Source organism: Garra rufa, chromosome 15 (genome assembly GCF_049309525.1).
Source record: "Garra rufa chromosome 15, GarRuf1.0, whole genome shotgun sequence".
Taxonomy (NCBI): Eukaryota; Metazoa; Chordata; class Actinopteri; order Cypriniformes; family Cyprinidae; genus Garra; species Garra rufa.
In genome coordinates this window covers 5654294-5674860 of record NC_133375.1, presented here as the reverse complement: position 1 = coordinate 5674860, position 20567 = coordinate 5654294, and the positions used below count along the sequence as shown (strand labels likewise).

The 20567-nt window shown below is 36.2% G+C and overlaps 2 protein-coding genes across 2 annotated transcripts in view; both read left to right on the top strand.

The window, feature by feature from the left end:
* naa35 (N-alpha-acetyltransferase 35, NatC auxiliary subunit) overlaps positions 1-1198 on the top strand; it is a 39869-nt gene extending 38671 nt beyond the window's left edge. The window contains exons 21-22 of the mRNA XM_073819177.1: positions 697-777; positions 944-1198. Coding sequence (XP_073675278.1) covers positions 697-777; positions 944-1003 — 141 coding nt within the window. The 3' untranslated portion in view covers positions 1004-1198. The remainder of the gene's footprint in view (positions 1-696; positions 778-943) is intronic.
* A 12229-nt stretch (positions 1199-13427) lies between these two features.
* gfpt1 (glutamine--fructose-6-phosphate transaminase 1) overlaps positions 13428-20567 on the top strand; it is a 55457-nt gene continuing 48317 nt past the window's right edge. The window contains exon 1 of the mRNA XM_073818724.1: positions 13428-13485. Within this exon, the coding sequence (XP_073674825.1) occupies positions 13479-13485 (7 nt within the window). The 5' untranslated portion in view covers positions 13428-13478. The remainder of the gene's footprint in view (positions 13486-20567) is intronic.

The window sequence follows — 20567 nt, the reverse complement described above, 5'->3', positions numbered from 1 at the left end:
TATTAAAGCCAAGTCCTAATCCCAGCTGAACACATCTGGTGTGACTTCAAATGCAGACCTTGAGCCAAAAACTCATCACTGACTTGTATATTTGGGTACAAAACCGGTGCAACTGAGATGGAAATATAATTTTTAAATACAAAAATTATGCTTTCATCTTTGTTGCCACAGTTTTGGAAATGCCTTTTTCTGTTCTAAATAAGGGGGTGTCCCAATACTTTTGTCCATAGTGTATGTACAAGTTATTGGTGTTTGGCGATGAGATTTTGGCTCAAGGTCTGCATTTAAAGTCACACCAGAGGAGTTCAGCTGGGATTAGGACTTTGCTTTCTGCAGACCAGTCAAGTTCTTCCACACTGACTCAATCAATCATTTCTCTATGAGCCTTGCCTTATATACAGAGGCATTGTCATGTTAGAATAGAAAGGGTCCTGTGCAAACAGTTGCTATAAAATTAGAAGCACACAATTCCCTAGAATATCATTATATGCTTAAACATTAAAATTTGTACTCATGGAAATTACTAAAGTAGTCAAACCTTTTTATTAGAAGGGGGTGTCCCAATACTTTCGACAATATAGTGTATGTATATCATATATGTAGTAAATTACTCATAACAAGTTATTGTATATATTATAATGACTTAAAATTTTATATATTATAAAGAAGTGACTGATATGCTGATTCTTGTTGTAGGTTAACCGCATTCTAAAAGTGGCCAAACCCAATATTGTAGTAATGAAACTGCTGGCTGGAGGACACAAGAAGGAGACCAAGGTACAATGTTTGTACAATGAGCAGAAACAGAATTACATTTTTATTAAAAATTGAAGATGACTCAAAATGATGTCCTGTGGTTACAGATGCTTAAATTGTTCATAGACTTTAACTTTGATGAAATGAGATGTGAAATTAATTGATTTCTTCCCTATTTTCTTTGTAGGCCCTTCCTGAATTTGACTTCTCTGCGCACAAATACTTCCCCATAGTCAAGATCATTTGACATCAACAATGATCCCAGGATGAACTTGTCTTAATGACATGAACTGTCCTCAGTCGCAGAATAAGTTAACAGCCATAAGTATAATTGTACAGTTAAACACATGGACACACTCACAGTGGTTGGAACAGTTCACAAATTATGTTCTTTTGTTTGGTTGGTAATATTGTATTAAATAAAAAACAAACAAAAAATTAAGTTCTGGTATATTTTGTTTCCAATGAAAGTCGTGATGTATTGTCAAGTATGGTGACCCATACTCGAAATTGGTGCTCTGCATTTAACCCATCCAAGTGCACACACACAGCAGTGAGAAGTGAACAAACACACACTGGTGCATTGGGCAGCCATTGCTCCAGCGCCCGGGGAGCAACTGGGGGTTCAGTGCCTTGCTCAAGGGCACTTCAATCTTGGTATTGAAGGTGGAAAGAGCGCTGTTCATTCACACTCCCCACCTTCAATTCCTGCCGGTGTGGGAATCGAACCGGCAACCTTTAGGATACAAGCCCGACTCCCTCACCATTAGGCCATGACTTCCCTCCAAAGCTTACAGCACCTGGTATTCCCAGGCGGTCTCCCATCCAAGTACTAACCAGGCCCAACCCTGCTTAGCTTCCGAGATCGGACGAGATCGGGCGTGCTTTTTTTTTTTTTTTTTTTTTTTTTTTTTTTTTTATTATCAAAAATATACAAATTTTACATTTCACAAACTATATCATTACAATCCACAGTACACAGACAACTGCTCAGAAATTTAAATACATTTTCTTTCCATCTTTCACATTTATAAGATTACAGTCCGTTAGAAAAGCTTTTTCCAAATATTTCCACATAAGACAAACATTTTCCCTCAGTATATTTTTGAACATTGTACAGATATCTACATTTTTCCCTTCATAAAACGCTAAGTTCCTCCGTGCCCATATAGCGTATCTTGCATGACTCAGTACATAATTGCAGAGATTTACTTTCTTATCTTTATAGTCAACACAACCTCCAAATAAAAACAGTTTCTTCCATTCATCTTGTTTAACATTCTTCCTCCAGTTTTCTTTGATTAGTTCTTTTAGCTTTTCATGGAAACCCTCAAGTTCTCTGCACTCTAAAAAAACATGCATCAACGTTTCTGGAGCAGATCTACACACATCACAATCCCTATTTATGTTCTTATTTATCTGGTGAAGGACCACTTGTGTAGATTCTGTTGTGCCTTAATTTAAAATCCAGGTTTTCACATTCTATTCCATTGTATTTTACCCATAGATTTTCCCAAATTTCCTTAACCTTTAAGCCAGGAAGCACTTTAGACCACACATTTTCTGATGCCGGTAATTTGATCTCTTTCTTCAAAATAAATTTGTACATCATATTAGTAGTTACTCCACTTAATAGTCTTTTCCCATCACCCCCATCAAAATACAAATCAGGCAATCCCCATTCCCCAGGTTTAACAGTTTCATTTTCAATGCTCTTTACCCATGCTCTGGGCAGACTCATCTTAATATTTTCACACATCAAGTCTACTTTTGACATTTTGATTTCATCATCCCACTCCGAAACACAATCTCATATGGCTCTGTTAGGTAAAAAACCTCTTACAAATTCATATGCTATATCTTTAACTTGTCTCACTCCAGCTTTCATAAACAATTTGTCATAAAACACTCTCTCTTTCATTCTAATTTTTGGATTTAAAAATATCGGTTGTTTTAAAACTTGATTTATATTTTCACACTCATACTGTATATTCCCTATAACATCTGCCCACACGCTAAGCACTTCCTGATAAAACAGTGACACTTTCTCATACATCGTCTTATTCAATCCCATAAAAAGCCCTTCTTCCCCACATCCACTACATTTGTCCAGCACATCCTTCATATAACCTTTCCATCCATACTCCACCTTATCGTATAAATACTTCTTCATCGTTTTTACCCTTATGGCCTTCTTTTTAACTTCTAAGTCAATCAATCCTAATCCTCCTTCTTTATAACTTGCAATTAATGTTTTCCTTGCTATTTTAACTCCTTTCCCTCCCCACATAAAATTATTTGTTATCTCAGTCATCTCTTTAATTACCCATTGTGGTAAATCAACTGCGCCTAAAATATAGTTGCATTTGGAGAGCAACAAAGAGTTCACAACCATAACTTTCCCTCTTAACATTAGTTCTCTTAATTTCCAGAATTGGAGTACTTGCTTTATTTTATTTAAAATCCCCGTCCATGTGGCATCCCTTGCACCCTTCATATTCTCTCCAATTTGAACTCCTAAAATATTAACATAGTCTTTAGCAATTTTAAAAGGTATGTCACACCCTCTCAAGTCCACACCTCCTATGCTCATTATTTCTGATTTTTCAATGTTTATTTTTGCCCCCGATGCTTTCCCATACATTTCTATGTGCTTCATTACATTTTTTATACTTTCTACATCCTTAATCGTAAATGTCGTATCGTCTGCGTATTGGTGTATTACGCTCTCACCACTATTTGGTATTTGGATACCCTTTATTTTTTTTGTCCGCTCTAACCCTTATGGCTAGTGGTTCAACCGATATTGAATATAATAAGGCAGACATCGGACATCCTTGTCTCACTGACCTTTCAAGTGGAAAAGGGTCTGTCAAAACCCCATTTACTTTAACACAACTTTCCGCTTTACTGTATAGCAGATTGATCCATTCCAGCATTCTATTCCCGAAACCAAATTTTCTCATTGTTTGCTCCAAGTAAGCATGTTCCACTCTATCAAAAGCCTTATTTAAATCTATACATAAAATTATTCCACCTTCTTGATCCTCCCTCATACTTCCCACCACATCTCTTATTGTGCAAATTGTGTCCGTTATGTCTCTCCCTGGGATACTATAAGCTTGATTTGGTGCAATTATGGTCCCAATGACCATTTTGAGTCTATTGGCTAAAATTTTTGTTAAAATTTTATACTCTGTATTTAATAAGCTTAGAGGTCTATAGTTTTCTAAATTGAGTGGACTACCCTTATTTTTGAAAAGAATCGTTATCATCCACTTACACACATATTTTGGAACTTCCTTTTTTCTTTCCATCTCCCTAAACATTTTTAACAAAATCGGTGACAAAATTTTAACAAAGATCTTATAAAATTCGTGTATTAATCCATCTGCCCCTGGGCTTTTATTTGTCTTTGTCTGTTTAATTGCTTCTTCTACTTCTTCTAGAGTTATGTCTCCCTCACACAACTCCCTATCTTCATCACTAAGGCTTATATTAACATTTCTTAAAACCCTATCTATATCCTCTTGTTTTATGTTCTCTTTCTTATGTAAATTCCTATAGAACCTATCAACCCTTTCTAAAATATCTACATAGTCCGTAACTTTCCCCCCATCCTCGTCTACCAATTCCGTAATAAATTTCTTTCCTTGTTTTTTCTTCTCTAAATTCAAAAAAAATTTTGTACATCTTTCCCCATCTAAAACATATTGTGCTCTGCTCCTTGTTTTAGCACCTTTACATTTTTCTTTTTCACACACCTCTATTTCTGCTTTTATCTGATAATATGGTTCTTTCGTATATTCAGGATTATTTTCAATTTTCCCAACTTCTTCTTCCAATAACCTGTACATAGTATCCAATTTGCATTTTTCCATGTGATTTCTCTGTTTCGAGTATCTAATACTCAACCTTTTAATTTTCTTTTTTAATCTACCCCACCATTCACATATATTTTCTTCATATAAGGAGTTTTCCATTTCGTATTTAATACACTTCTCTATACTTTTTCTATATGCATCTTCCTTTAATAAAGCAGAATTTAGACACCACGTACCACCACCTTTTCCTTCAAAGTTTCCCCCAATTTCACTGTCATTACTGCATGATCACTTATACCTGTGAAGTTATAACTCACATTCTTTATATGTCGTAAAATATCTCTTTTAACCAAACATAAATCTATTCTACTTTGTTTAAGGTCCCCCATCACCATTTGCCTCCTTGAAAATTCTCTCTTGTACGGATTTTCCTCCCTCCAGGCATCTGCCATATCCTTACTCTGCATTAACATTTTTAAACATTTTCTAGAAGTATCCTCTTTGTACACCATATTTTTAGCTATGTCTAGTCTTGAACATTTCACATTAAAATCTCCCACCACTACACTATTCCCAATACATAAAGGTTTCAGCATCATAAAAACCTCTTTTCTTTCAGTTTCCACGTTTGGAGCATACATATTAACTAATCTATATTTATCTTTTTGAAGTGTAAAATCTATTCCCAATACCCTCCCTTTACCATCATTTTGTATTTGTTTTATATTATACATCCTCCCACCTCTAATCAAAATTGCTACCCCACAGGCTTTTTGGGTGCCGTGGTTTACATGTATCTCCTCATCCCAAACCTTTTTAACCCCTTCCATTAAATCATCTGTCCAATTTGTCTCCTGTAGACATATTACTTGAGCATTAAGCCCACTTATCACCCGTTTAAATTTGTCCATGTCCCTCAGGCCATTACAATTCAAACAAGCAATGCTCAATACTTCATCCATAAGAAAAATAAAAAAAATAATAACATAAACATTTATGTGTCTCATTAAACAGATATTACCTCTTACTTTTTGGCGCTGCCTTCTTCACCCTTTTCCATTTTCCTCTTAAGTTGCTTAGAAACAGCTTCATTTTTCCCAGTTTCGTCCATAATGTTTATCAAAAGAACATTAGTCTCTTGTATAATCATCCCCTCTTCTTCTTCCTCGTCTCCATTCCCTTCTTGTATTCTCGTCGATGCTCCTGCTTTTCCCACTACCATATCTAGTTGATTTTTGTTATCATCTCTTTTATTTCTCCCATCCCCGTCGGTTGTCATTTCATTATCCATCCCACCACTCACGTTAGTATGCCTCCTGCTTTTTCCCGACCATCCTGCCTCCATTATACCTTCCAGCTCACTCCATTCCTCGCCTCCTACTTCACCACTTGATAGTTGGGTCTCTTCAATTTCACCATACAGGTCCACGGTGTCCCCCGTCTCCTCTTTGTTGTCGTCCTCTTCTGCTGCGTTGCATACACACAGTTCATTTCTTTTCCAACACACCGTGCAGTTCCCTTCGCTGCACTCCCGTGCATAGTGTCCTTGCCCGCCACACTTATAACATTTAAAGTTCGGGCAGTCTTTAACAATATGTCCTGGCTGTATGCACAGGCGACATACCTTCACCTGTCTGTCGTGTAACACCCGAAAGTGCTCGGTTCCTCCCACTATCTCGAACTTCGTTGAGTATGGGAGTGATTTTACCTTTTCCGTAAACTTGACCTTTAGGAACCTCGTCCCATCAGCGATTCCAGTCCCTGGCCACATTCTCCTTTTCACTGCAGAAGCCGCTGTCACTCCCCAGTCTGTTAATTTCTTTATTATTTCCTCATCAGTTATGTAGGTTGGCAGGTTCAGGAAAGAGACCACAGTCTCGCTGTTATTGATCTCCTTCACCAAAATACTCCCGTTTCTAATTTTTATTCCATCTAATAACTTCTTTTTCCCTTTCTCCTCATGCATGGTCAGTTCATATTCCCTTGGATTCTTGTATCTACAGCCAATGACTTCACCACACTCTTCTTTTACTTTCCGCAATAATTCCATCATCGTAATTCTTTCATTTCCAACTATTTCTACCAACACAGTCAGTTTCTTCTCATAACTCCGACCTGTTGCTGCATTTCCATGTCCCATTCTCCACTCTACACCTTTGTCTTTCTCCTTGTTAGTTTCCATCCTGTCCGTAACACGCCGTGGGTAACCCCACTCCCAGTAGCACCCCAAACAGCAAAGCGCTGTTTGGGGAGAAGTCTTACACCTCCTTATAAACTCCTCAGTTCTTCTCCCAGATTTAAATACAAAAACAAAAGGAATTAACAAAATATTCTATCAACAAAACTTCCCGTCTGTTTTCGGCACTGAATTCACTCACTTCCTGGATCGTACCACTATCGGGCGTGCTCAGGGTGGTATGGCCGTAAGCAACTTTCACTTGACTCATCAGGTCCATGAATTCAAAGTGTATTCAGGGATATCCTTGTGTAATACCATTCTGATGTCCTTCTGTGCTAAAATGTTAAACTGAACTGAGTCTGGATCCAGACTCTTATGAGATTCCATTAGAAGACATTGGTTTTGTGTGGTATCTAAAACTGTCAATGGAGTTTTGTCTAACAATTCTAATTCTCTGAAAATAACTCAACATACAGCCATTATTGTCAAAATAGCTGGCAACAAAATTGAGTGTGAGTGAGTAGCACCATTGTTATCTGGCACTGCCTTAATCATCCTGGGTAAGGAATTGACCAGAGTTGCACAGGTTGTTGCTGGGATCCTTTTCTACTCCTCATGGAGCTGCTGGACGTTAGACACATGGTGCTTCTACACCTTATGCTTGAAGATGTTTCACAGGTGCTTAATAGGGTTCAGGTCTGGAGATATACTTGGCCACCCCATCACCTTCAGCTTCAGCTTCCTCAGCAAGGCAGTTGTCATCTTGGAGGTGTGTTTGGGATCATTATCATGTGGGAAAACTGCTGTTCGGTCTAGTTTCTGAAGGGAAGGCATCGTGTTCTGCTTCAGAATGTACAGTACATAATGAATCCATGTTTCCCTCAATGAACTGCAGCTCCCCAGAACCAGCAGCACTCATGCAGCCCCACCATGCTTGACTGTAGACAAGACACAATCCTCTTGGTACTCCTCACCAGGGCATCGCCACACATGCTGGACACCATCTGAGCCAAATAAGTTTATCTTATAGTCTCGTCAGACCACAGGACATGGTTCCAGTAATTCATGCTCTTGGACAGGTTGTCTTCAGCAAACTGTTTGCGGGCTTTCTTGTGAGCCAGCTTCAGATGAGGCTTCCTTCTGGGACGACGTCTTTGCAAACTGACTTGTTGCATGGTCTGAGCACTGACAAGCTGACCTTCTACTGCAACCTTTAAAGCAATGCTGGCAGCACTGATGCATATGTTTTTTGAAGCCAGGTTCTGCACCTGACGCACAGAACGAGTGCTGAACTTCGTTGATCAACCCTTGGGAGGCCTGTTCCGAATGGAACCCATCTTGAAAACCTCTGTATGACCCTGACCACTGTAGTGTAACTCGGTTTCAGGGTGTTAATGAACCTCTAATAGCCTTGGCCATCTTTGTGGAGAGCAACAATTCTAATTCTCAAATCCTCAGAGAGTTCTTTGCCATGAGATGCCATGTTGAACATCCAGTGGTCAGTAGGAGAGATTATAAATAGCTGGCAACAAAAGTGAGTACACCCTAAGTGATAACAGCAGTATGTTGTTTAACCATGCAAAGCCACATGTCCTATTCATCATGTCTATGCTTTTTCTGCTTGACAGGACCACACAAACTTGTGTATCTTGTATTAGAGCAGTTCAAACTAGGTGCTTTAAGTACAATTCTCTCATACTGACCACTGGATGTTCAACATGGCATCTCATGACAAAGAACTCCCTGAGGATTTGAGAATTAGAATTGTTGCTCTCCACAAAGATGGCCAAGACTATTAGAGGTTCAGTAACACCCTGAAACTGGGTTACACTACAGTGGTCAGGATCATACAGAGGTTTTCCAAGATGGGTTTCATTTGGAACAGGTCTTGCAAGGGTCAATCAACGAAGTTGAGCACTCGTTCTGTGTGTCAGGTACAGAACCTGGCTTCAGAAAACAGATGCATAAGTGTGCCAGCATTGCTTTAAAGGTTGCAGAAGTAGAAGGTCAGCTTGTCAGTGCTCAGACCATATGCCGCACACTGCAACAAGTCGGTTTGCATAGGCGTCGTCCCAGAAGGAAGCCTCAACTTAAGCTTGCTCACAAGAAAGCCTGCAAACAGTTTGCTGAAGACAACCTGTCCAAGAGCATGAATTACTGAAACCATGTCCTGTGGTCTGATGAGACTATAAGATAAACTTGTTTGGCTCAGATGGTGTCCAGCATGTGTGGCGATGTCCTGGTGAGGAGTACCAAGAGGATTGTGTCTTGTCTACAGTCAAGCATGGTGGTGGTAGCATCATGGTCTGGGGCTGCATGAGTGCTGCTGGTTCTGGGGAGCTGCAGTTCATTGAGGGGAAACATGGATTCCATTATGTACTGTACATTCTGAAGCAAAACATGATGCCTTCCCTTCAGAAATTAGGCCGAACGGCCCAAACATAAGACTAGGTACACTAGAGCTAAATCATTTAGGGTCTTATAAATAAGTAGTAATATTTTACAACTTATACAGAAACTTAATAGGTGGCTAGAGCAGAGACTGTAAAATTGGGGTAATATGATCACATTGTCTTGACCTGGTAAGGCAGCTGCATTTTGGACTACCTGTAGCTTGTTTATTGAAGATGCAGAACAACCACCCAGCAGTGCATTACAATGGTCCAGTTTAGAGGTCATGAATGCATGAACTAACTTTTCTGCATCAGAAACGGGTAATGTTCCATAGTTTGCCAGTGTTTGTAAGATAAAAGAATGCTGTTTTTGCAATATGGTATTCAAAAGAAAAGATACTGTCTAATATAACACCCACATTTTTGAGTGTAGAGGAAGTATCAGTACATCTGCCTAAATGCAAATTGTAATCTAAGAGATTCTGTGTACTGTTTTTGGTCCAATAAGTATCTCTGTCTTATTTCAATTTAGTAGGAGAAAATTATAGGTCATCCAATCCTTTACATTTTTAACACACTCTGTTAGCTTAGATAGTTTGAAAGTTTCATCTGGTCTTATTGAGATATATCTTCTCAAGGGACAATGCTATAAGAATGAATCATGGAATTTTGAAGTAGAATGATTGAATTGGTATTATAAAACATGCTCCAGTAATCTTTGTTTACAACTTACAGTTGTATTTTACAGTGTTAATTTAATGAACTTTTCCAACCTTCAAGAACTGCTGCGGCCTGAAGTTCAGCCAGCAGATCAATCTTCTCACTCTCTACAGAGGAAGAAACACCCACAGCACTGGTAGAGGTGCAACCTCCACTGGTCTCCACATCTGAAGGTCTGCTTTCTGCAGATGAAGAAGAACCATCAGCACTGAAAGAGTGCTACATTCAGGGCTGTCTAGGCCATCTCTAGGTGTTGATCCACCATCTGGGCTGGGTATGGACTAGATCTGGGGGACTGTTGTGATCATCTGATCTAGGTACAGACTGGATCTGGTGGTTATTGACCTCGGAATCAGAACAAAACAGACTAATATTAGCATAGATGCCATTCTTCTTACGATTCAACAAGTACATCTGGTGTTATGGGAAAGTGTTCCTGGTTCCGGCTGACCTAATTAATGCAACCTAACAATCCTTTAACAGATTTGGATTATAGAAATGTGTTAATTTGTTAAGTGTAGGCCAGGTTAAAGACGTGTCTTAAATCTAGATTTAACAAGAGCACTGCAAAAAATGCTTTTCTTACTTAGATTTTTGGTCTTGTTTCCAGCCAAAATATCTAAAAAATTCTTGAATCAGGAAGGATTTCCTAGACAAGTAAAAATTATTGTCTTGTTTTTTGTACAAGCAAGTCAAAATTAGGTGAGTTTTTGCTTAAAACAAGCAAAACAATCTGTCAATGCTGGGGTAAGAAAAAAAAAATCTTATTTCAAGCAGACAACTAGATTATTTTTCTTACACCATTGGCAGATTATTTTTTCTTGTTTTAAGCAGAAACTCACCTAATTTTGAAACAAGACAAAAAATCTAAGTAAGAAAAGCTTTATTTGCAGTGAGAGTGTGTCTGCCTCCCGAACAGTGTTAGGTAGATTGTTCCATAGTTAAGGCGCTAAATAAGAACATGATCTGCCGCACAAAGTTGATTTTGATATTCTAGGTATTACCAAACTGCCAGAGTTTTGAGAATGCAGTGGACGTGAGGGACTACAATGTGATAAGAGCTCGCTCGTGTACTGAGGAGCTAAACCCTTGAGGGCTTTAGAAGTAATTAGCAAAAATTTAAAAACGATGCGATGTTTAATAGGGAGCCAGTGCAGCGTTTGCAGAACCGTTTGCAGCATTTATTATAATAATCCTGGCACTCCCAAGCTTTAGAATGGCATAGACTGGTGTTTCTCTCCATCAGTCCAAAACAAGTCGATCACATGGCTCTGGGAGGGTCAGTAAAAGCCTCCTTTAAATACCCATATTTAAAATGTAAGAATCACTTTATACTGAATGCTGTCTAAGCTGTTTGCTAATTGTGGGACTGCAAACCAATAACATTTGGTTTTTCGGAAGGTGGAACCCAGAACTAATCAAGCCATTTGTGCCGGCCTGGGCATAAAGCCATTGTAATAATGTAAATTATGTAAAAAAAAAAAAAATTATGCATTTTTTGAAACAACAAGCATGAGAGCATGTTCTAGTGCACCCCCAAAACAAAATAAAGACTTTGTAAAAGAGCATAATAGGACCCCTTTAAAGGGTAATCCAAAGCTATAGTCCAATAAACAGGCAAGAAGTCATTAACACGGTGTAAACAGTTTGACACAAAACACAAGACATGAAACTCAAGCAAACAGGAATATCCAGAAAACGTACAGGAGGCAAAACCATAGAGCAGAAAGACAATAGACAGTTCTGAAGTTCAGCAGTGACACTAGCAAGACTTCACAAAGACGCAGGAAAATACACAGGGGCCCGGTTTAGGGACAGGGTTTAGGTTAAACCAGGATTAGGCCATTGTTCAATTAGGACATGTATGTCGTTTTTAGAAATATTCCTTAGGTAAAAACATTACTGGTGTGCATCTTGAGACAAAACAAAAAAATCAGACATATTTTAAGATCAGTCAGTGCAAGTCTCTTTCAGTTTAAACAGCCCAGACATGCATTTTAGTCTGGGACTAGGCTTAAGCCTTGTCTATGAAACTGGGGGAGGGTGTAATAGGGATACACAAACAGGATAACAAACAGCCTCTGCAAATTCATTAAAACAAATATTTATGATGCATATAGGTGATTTAGCTAAATATAGCCTGAATTGGTAAGCCATATTTTTCTTTCAAAAATGCCAGCTAGGGGACAAAGTGAGTCAAATGCTGTGGGGTAAGTTGAGCCTGCACTTTAAAATACCCCACCATAAGGCACTGAAGTGAACTGAAATATCTGAAGTAAAACTGGTATTGGTTTAACATATATACAGATATTATTTGTAGTATATTTGATAGGGATATAATGTAGGCTACATATACACCAAATTCTTCTCTGATAAAAACCAGATGCTTTTCATCACATTATAATCATACATATTTTTCCACCTGTAGTCCCTAATAGCCGGTTCGACATTGCAGAAAAGGTATCATGCCAAATATCCTTTGACTAAAATATTTATTCGTTTTAGTGACATTTATTTCTTAATTTTAATTCAGTTTTTATTTAATTTTATTCAACAAACTCTGTTCAGTCAGAAATGCAAACAAATAAAGATTAAAAATTAAACTTCCTTTGATTGGCTTTTGGTTTAAGTTAGCTTTAAGAAAAGAAATACAACTGTTTGTAAAATGAAATTTGATTATTAAGTCAGTTTTTAAGAGTTATCTTTTTCACATGGGCTTGAATCAGTCAGTTGGTCAGTTTTCACCCAGATGGTGTAGGCTATCTTACCCCCTGACTTGAGGCAAATTGAGCCACAGCAACACTTTATAGATAAATAAATACATTCTTATAATTAAAAATGACAGGAAACATCCTGAAATTACTTTAGATACTTTCACTGTCCTTCTGCCTCATTTTCCCTTATCTTGAGGACCACGTAAAAAATGGCTTATCTTACCCCATTCTTCCCTATAATTTAATGCATTATAATGAAGACTGAGAGATGAACAAATACATTTTCCTTAATTTTTGGGTTTATTTGATATGTTTGACTTTCTAAAAAGGATGGATAATCAAGTTGGTTCAGTCCAGCATGTGGTCATATTAAATATTACTAACAGTATAAAAGTAATTCCAATGTTTACATTATTGATAAATAAAGGACCACAAATTGAAGGTGGCGGGTTTTTTTTTTATCATGTTGATACTTCAGAGGCCTTAGAAATGTATGTAGCCTATCAAATATGAAAATCGTTAGCCATGGACTGTCCCTCACTGTCTGACCAACTAATATTCTCCTTTAGAGCTCCGTGAGTCAGTCAATATATTTATATTTGAAAAACACAACGTTAAAACATATTTGCCAAAGGTTTGCTGAAAAAAACGAGAAAAGAAAAGATGCAATTGACATCACTTGGCCGCGACACATGAACGCGCATCCTGCTGCCACGTCTGAACTGACACTGTTGGCAGGTAACTAAATGACTGACAGCCGTCTCAGCCAATCAGCGTGGTCCAGATCAAGGCGTGAATTTTTCTTGTCCAATTAAATACATTGTGGGCAGGTTTTGTATGACAGCGATTCAGAACGAGGAACTAAACAGCTCTTGGCAACAGCACCGGAGACATGTGTGGTGAGTAAGGCAATGAAAACTGCGTTTTATTTCATATGTACACTGATAATATACATGCCGTTTACTTACATTACAACCGCCATAGAATAAAGACACACGGACTGGATTAGTGAAACAGAAAAGCCGTTGGAGGGAAAATCCACTAGCATTTAGCATCGGACAGAGGCTGTGTATTAAAACCTAACGTTACCTAGCTAACCTAGACAGCATTTTAGACATCAAATCGAATTTGTGATCCTAAAAACGTTTTGTAAAAAGTATGACCTAAACATATTTTATATATATATATATATATATATATATATATATATATTAGTAAAAGTGTTATGTATTGAGGTTGTTGTACGATTCTTGTTACTTATATTCTGTATTCAAACCATCCAGATCATACATCTCTATGAGCTTGAGATAAAGCACACTGTTTAATCGTGTTAGGTAAGATAAATATTGGTTACCATAGTGTTTATTCAGTAACCATCATAAATTCCAGTATTTGAAGATGATCAGACCACTCTTTCCAGTGGAACAGGTCATAGAACTTAATTTAACAGCAACCACACCTCTGATTCATCTTTGGTTTGCTTGTAAATGCCACAGACTGCTTATGTCAAGGTCAAAAGGAAACACACAACAAGTGAAATTACAGATAAATACTGTGCTTTTAAAAACTCTATTGAAGGCTCAGATATCCTTTGTCATTGGCAGAGATAGAGAGAGAGACAGAATGACCATCTGGAAGCTCTTTTCCCAACGTTTTTTTTCTCTTCCTGATAAGCCAAATCTGTATGACCTCTTCTTAAGATAAACGAGATGTTTAGGAGTTAATAAAGGGAGCAGACGCAACCTTGACGAAAGGCAGGCATTGTTCTTTTTGGCCGTCACAAAGTAATCTATAGACTAAAGTTTCGGATTGCATGTGCTATTACAAGGTCAGAAATAGAAAACAGCATTTCCTTGCTCTTTTTGGGAAAAGAAGCGTTTAATGTAGACATGCTCTAAATATTTAGATGCAGTATTAAAGGTACAGCTACAAAATCCTGTTTAATTCTATGAGTCAGAGAAATGAGTGAAAGATGGTCTTTAAAAACTAAGTTATACATTTTTCATCCATTAACTAGATTAGTAAGTAAATGGAAATGTAGTGTTACATGTTTATAACATGTTTCTTTTATAAAAGCATTAGTTTGTGTTCTTTGGACGTTTATTAGTAGGGATTAGTAAAGTTTTTCGAAACAAATACTACTAATAATAATATTCAGCAAGGATGCATTAAATATATCAAACGTGACAGTAAATACATTTATAAAACAGATTTCTAGTTTAAATGTATTCTGTTTCTTAGAGCTTTCTATTCATCAAAGACACTGTTTAATAAAAATATTAAGCGGCACAATTGTTTTACATTGTTAATAATAATAATAAAATGTTTTTGAGCACCAAATCTCCAAACTAAAATGATTTTTGAAGGATCACGTGACACTGAAAACTGGAGTAACGATGCTGAAAATTCATGTGTGTCGTCACAGGGATGTATTACATTTTAAAATATATTAAGAATAGAAAACACCTAGTTCGAGTTGTAATAATATTTAATAATATTTGACAATATCGCTGTTTTTGCCATTTTAAAAGTGCTGCTTATTCAGCAGTTTAATAGCTGCCGCCAAACCAAAATTTATTCAGACACCTTCAACATTTCTCACATTATCACAGTTTATTTGCTATAGTTTAGAAAATGGTAATAAAATATTAGAGTTAAAAATATAAAGGGTTAAACTGTGTCAGAACAAATTAATTTTGATAATGTCAGATGACTTTGAAAGAAAGGTGACAAAATATGGTTGAGTCAAAGTGTCAAATCCAATTTTTGGTCCCAAATTTTTAGCAGTTTTATTGGTAGTCCACTGTATGAAGAATTTTTGGGTATAATATGTCACAGTTTACTTTGTTTTGCTATCATCACTTACATAAATTAACTAGTGTCCTTCACCCACTAGTAAAAAAAATATAAAAAATTATATCTGGTGTCTGAATAATTTTTGGTTTGACTGTAGCATTAGTTTTGGAAATCTCCCGACCTCTTTGAATAATGTATTTTTTTTTTCCGTTTTAAAATGTGTTTTGAGTATTTGAATTGAGTATATATTGTCTTAAATATATAAATAATTGGATGCACATAATTAAAGTTTTATAGGTTGGTGTTAATATACATTTTAAAATATATTAAAATAGAAGACACCTATTTAGAGTTGTAATAATATTTAATAATATTTGACTATATCGCTGTTTTTGCCATTTTAAAAGTTGTGCTTATTCAGCAGTTTAATAGCTACAGTCAACCCAAAATTTATTCAGACACCTTCAACATTTCTCACATTGTCACAGTTTATTCGCTATAGTTTAGAAAATAGTAATAAAATATTAGATTTAAAAATATAAAGGGTTAAACTGTGTTAGAACAAATTCATCTTGATGTCAGATGCTTTGATAGAAAACATGGTCAGGTCAAAGTGTCAAATCGAATTTTTGGTCCCAATTTTTTATTAGTTTATCAGTCCACTGTATGAAGAGTTTTTGGGTATAATATGTCACAGTTTACTATATTTTGCTAGCCACACTTACATAAACGAACTTTTCACCAGTTACAAATAAAAACCTTAAGTTCAGCAGCTGCCTTAAAATTTTAAGTTAAATCAGCTCACAAGTTAAATCAACTAATTTTTGTTGTAATAAGTTAAAATGACTTGTAGTTTTAAGTTGATTTAACTTCAAATTTTAAGGCAGCTGCTGAACTTAGGTTTTTAAGTTGAACATAGTGAAATCTTTTTTACAGTGTAGTGTCCTCCACCCACTAATAAAAAAATATCACAAATGATATAGTGTCTGAATAATGTTTGGTTTGACTGTAGCATTACATTTGACTAATGTTTTTTTTTTTTCCATTTTAAAATGTTTGTGAATTTTAGTATATATTGCCTTAAATGTATAAATAATTGGATGCACATAATTAAAGTTTTATAGGTCGGTCTTAATTAGGGATGGGTCACGATTTTCGAATATTCGATTAGTTGATTTAATTACCGAATATCGAATAGGTTGTGCGATTATTAATTTCCCCATGTGTTGGGTGATGATGCGCGGGGGAGGGTGGCGCCGCCAATAACGCACTTCAAAGCTGTCAAGGACAACAGAAGAACAAGATTTCTAATTCTAATAAAATGAATGAGAATGAAGTGCAGTGCAAACTCTGCCGTGCGAGGCTTGTTTATCATAGGTGAACCACTGCAATGCAAAGGCTGTTCTCTGCGGCCGGAATATCTCAAACAAAACTCTGAATGGAAACGTGAAGATGCGCATGAATTGAAAAAATGCGCATAAAACGTATGTGCACAAATAAGTAGGATATACTTTTTGTCCGATAAGAAAAAATGTGCATAAACTACAATAAGAAAACTTTAACAGAATAAATGCGCTTTAAAAAAGTCATGTGGTTTTGCACGACGGAACGGGATAACTTGACTAACCATCTTGTTGCACAGCAATGTTTTAGTGATTCTGAAATGCTTCCTGCTGTCACTTGCCCACCACGGCACCAGCCCCGCCGTCGTTTTGATTATTTTATTTTTACTAATAAAAATCATTTAGTTCAGTTAGAGAACAAACAGTACAATTGAGAACTGAACGCGGCTGCTCAATGCAGTCTAAGTCGCATCTGGGGCAGGAGTCTGATTTCATCACATGAGGAGTGCAAGTCGAGTGAGGTGATAAAGGCAATATGTTGGCAAAAGATTTAGTTTTTAAACGAAATGCAAAAGTGTCTGTTTTAAAAATAATTTGACTGCTGCCGTTTATCTAAAAGGTGATTTTTGGAAGCTCACTGGAAGAACATTCGTTTATTTATTAGGTTCCACCGTGTTTGCTTATGTAACAGTTATTTTATTTTTGTTAATAAATGAATAGTTCTATGTTTGATATAGACTAAATAATTTTGTCGTACTGTTTTGTTGATGTCCATTCAATTAATTGACACCGAATTGACGCTAAATCGAAAGTAAAATGCTCACGGTCTATTTAAAGCCATTTAAAATCAAAGGAAAGCGTGGGAACGAGGGAAAACTCTAACGAACTATCCCCAGCATTTTTTTTAATGCTATGAATGTTCATGCTCATTTTTAAAACAGAAATGTCTTGGCTTATGAGCAGCTGAATGCTAATCGATGGACTGTTACGTTAATAAGTGCCATAATTCGTTTATGTTTATTTATTATATTAATATTTCAGCAATCATACATTACAACCATTTAATGGCTTATGTTAAGACAGATTCTCAAATGAATTAAACAGTTTGTTATCATACACACTGAAAGCGTGAATGGTCTCGTGTCCTCTCTCTGTTTATGTATGTGCGTGCATACACGGGAGGGGTGCGATTTTCGAATAATAATCGAATAATACCCTGCAATTATCGAATAGTATTTTTGCTTAAAATGCCCATCCCTAGTCTTAATATACATTTTAAAATCTATTCAAAATAGAAAACGCCTATTTTGAGTTGTAATAATATTTAATAACATTGCTATTTTTCTACTATCAAATGCAGTTTTGTTGAGCTTTCAAAAACAAACGAACAAACAAACAAAAACCAATCCCTGATTGCTGAACGTTCTTGTACATCTGTGTTTAAAGGACGTCTTTTTAAATAGACTTAGGCTCAGGTTTGTTTTTTGAGGAGGTGGGGTGATGAAACCATATTCACAATCTATCCTTCATTCATTTTAGCGAGTCATCTGTCTAATAAAGCAGAGCCTTGTTTGACTACCTAACACACACACACACACACACACACACACACACACACACACACACACACACACACACACACACACACACACACACACACACATATATATATGAGCATGCAGTGCCCGCAGCCAGATTCCTGAATGGTGCTTCTGTGACGTTTCTATCCTTTCATAGTGCTGTACTTGTGGTTTTATTCCCTCATGAAGATGCAAACATTTCATTCAGAGTTTTCTTTATTTTCACTTTCCTGATCTGTTCAGTTTTTGCTGAGCTGATTGATTTCCTCCCTATCATCGATTTTGTTCTGACTATGTGTATTTCCACTCAGATGGATGTTACTTTCCATTAGGCTTCTTAATTTTCTTAATGGCATCCGTAGTAGCTCTTTCTTGTTTGCGGCAATGTGAAAAAACAGCAGCTTCCTAGTGCATATCCTTCCTTAGTGTTTACTTAAAGATGTCAAACCGGTTGAGTCTGTTTTACCAGAATACTTTCTTATCAGACTTGACAACAGTCTTTGCTTTTGTTAACCATTTATCTAACTGTTACGTCATCAGGGCGTCATCAGGGCGTCATCAGGGCGTCATCAGGGCGTCATCAGGGCATCATCAGGGCATCATCAGGGCTGTCTTGCGCTTTCTTTACTGATTGTTTCCTGTTCTGTTTTTATAAACGCTGCAGGCATAGCAAGGGCTTTCATACTGATGATTTCTATTTGTATTCAAACCCTGACAAAGACTTACACACTGAAATATGTTGGGTATTTTTATTGCGCAAATGCAAATTGTATGGAAATTTTAGCTACAATTTATCTATTGAATTTGTTCGTTGTGCTTTAAAGCCACATTGAAATGAAATAGCATCAAATCTATTATTCTGTATTGTGACATACATAGGGTATAATAGTTTTTTGTTTTTAATCAATTTCTGATCAGAGGAAGATCTGAAAACAGTTTCGCAATGGATTGTAAGAGAGGAGTCTGTTGTTTTGAGTTCTACTTCAAATGAAAACTACAAGGAAATGAAATGTCCATTAAATCATGCATAATGCGATAATTAACATGCATTTGGAAAATAGATCTTAAAATACATCCTAAATGCATGTTAATACTGTAATTACTATGTAATTAACAGTTTCCAGACACGCCTTTTAAGTGAAGTTTTGCTTTTTGGGGCTATGAAAGATATGTGCTGTATTTTTGCATGGATCATAGATGTACAGTCATCTTTCCGCAAAGTAAGTTGTGCTGAGGAAAGCTATATATGTATGTTCTTATCTGCATCTTAATGAAAAGTGAACAAAAGACACACACACACACACACACACACACACACAAATACACTTTGAATTATTGCCAGATAAATCTTAATTTACCATATTCCTATAATGCACAACAAAAATCCTAATATAAGAGTGAAAGTGTGTCCAAATTCTTTGGCCTTACTAATTATTAAACCAATATATTGCCATTTTAAAAGAGACTGATAGCTGTGCTTATTCAGCAGGGGCTACAGTCAAACCAAAGTTTATTTAGACACCTTCGACATTTCTCACATTATCACAGTTTATTCACTATAGTTTAGTAAATGATAATAAAATATTAGACTTAAACATATAAAGAGTTAAACTGTGTCAGAACAAATCGATCTTGATAATGTCAGTCAGATAACTTTAATAAAACAAAACATGGTCAGGTCAAAGTGTCAAATCCAATTTTTGGTCCCAAATTTTTATCAATTTTACTGGTAGTCCACTGTATGAATAATTCTGAGGTATAATGTGTCACAGTTCACTTTATTTTGCTATCATCACTTACGTAAATGAACTAGTGTCCTGCACCCACTAGTAAAATAAAAAATTCTGATGTCTGAATAATTTTTGGTTTGACTTTAGCATTAGTTTTGGAAATCTCCTGTCCTTTTTGAAAAATGTTTTTTTTTTAAGTATTAAAATGTGTTTGTGAATTTGAGTATATATTACCTTAAATATATAAATAATTGGATGCACATAATTAAAATTTTATAAGTTGGTGTATATGCATTGAAAAAATATGCTATTCTTTATTCATACTTCATGTTTGTTCATAATTAATTATCTAATGGTCTTAGTATATATTTTTTTATAATAGAAGGACTATATGTGACCCACAAAACCAGTCAGTAGCAATAGCCAAAAATGCATTGTATGATTAAAAATGATCGATATTTCTTTTATGCCAAAAATCATTAGGATATTAAGTAAAGGTCCTGTTTCATGAAGATTTTTTTGTAAATTTCCT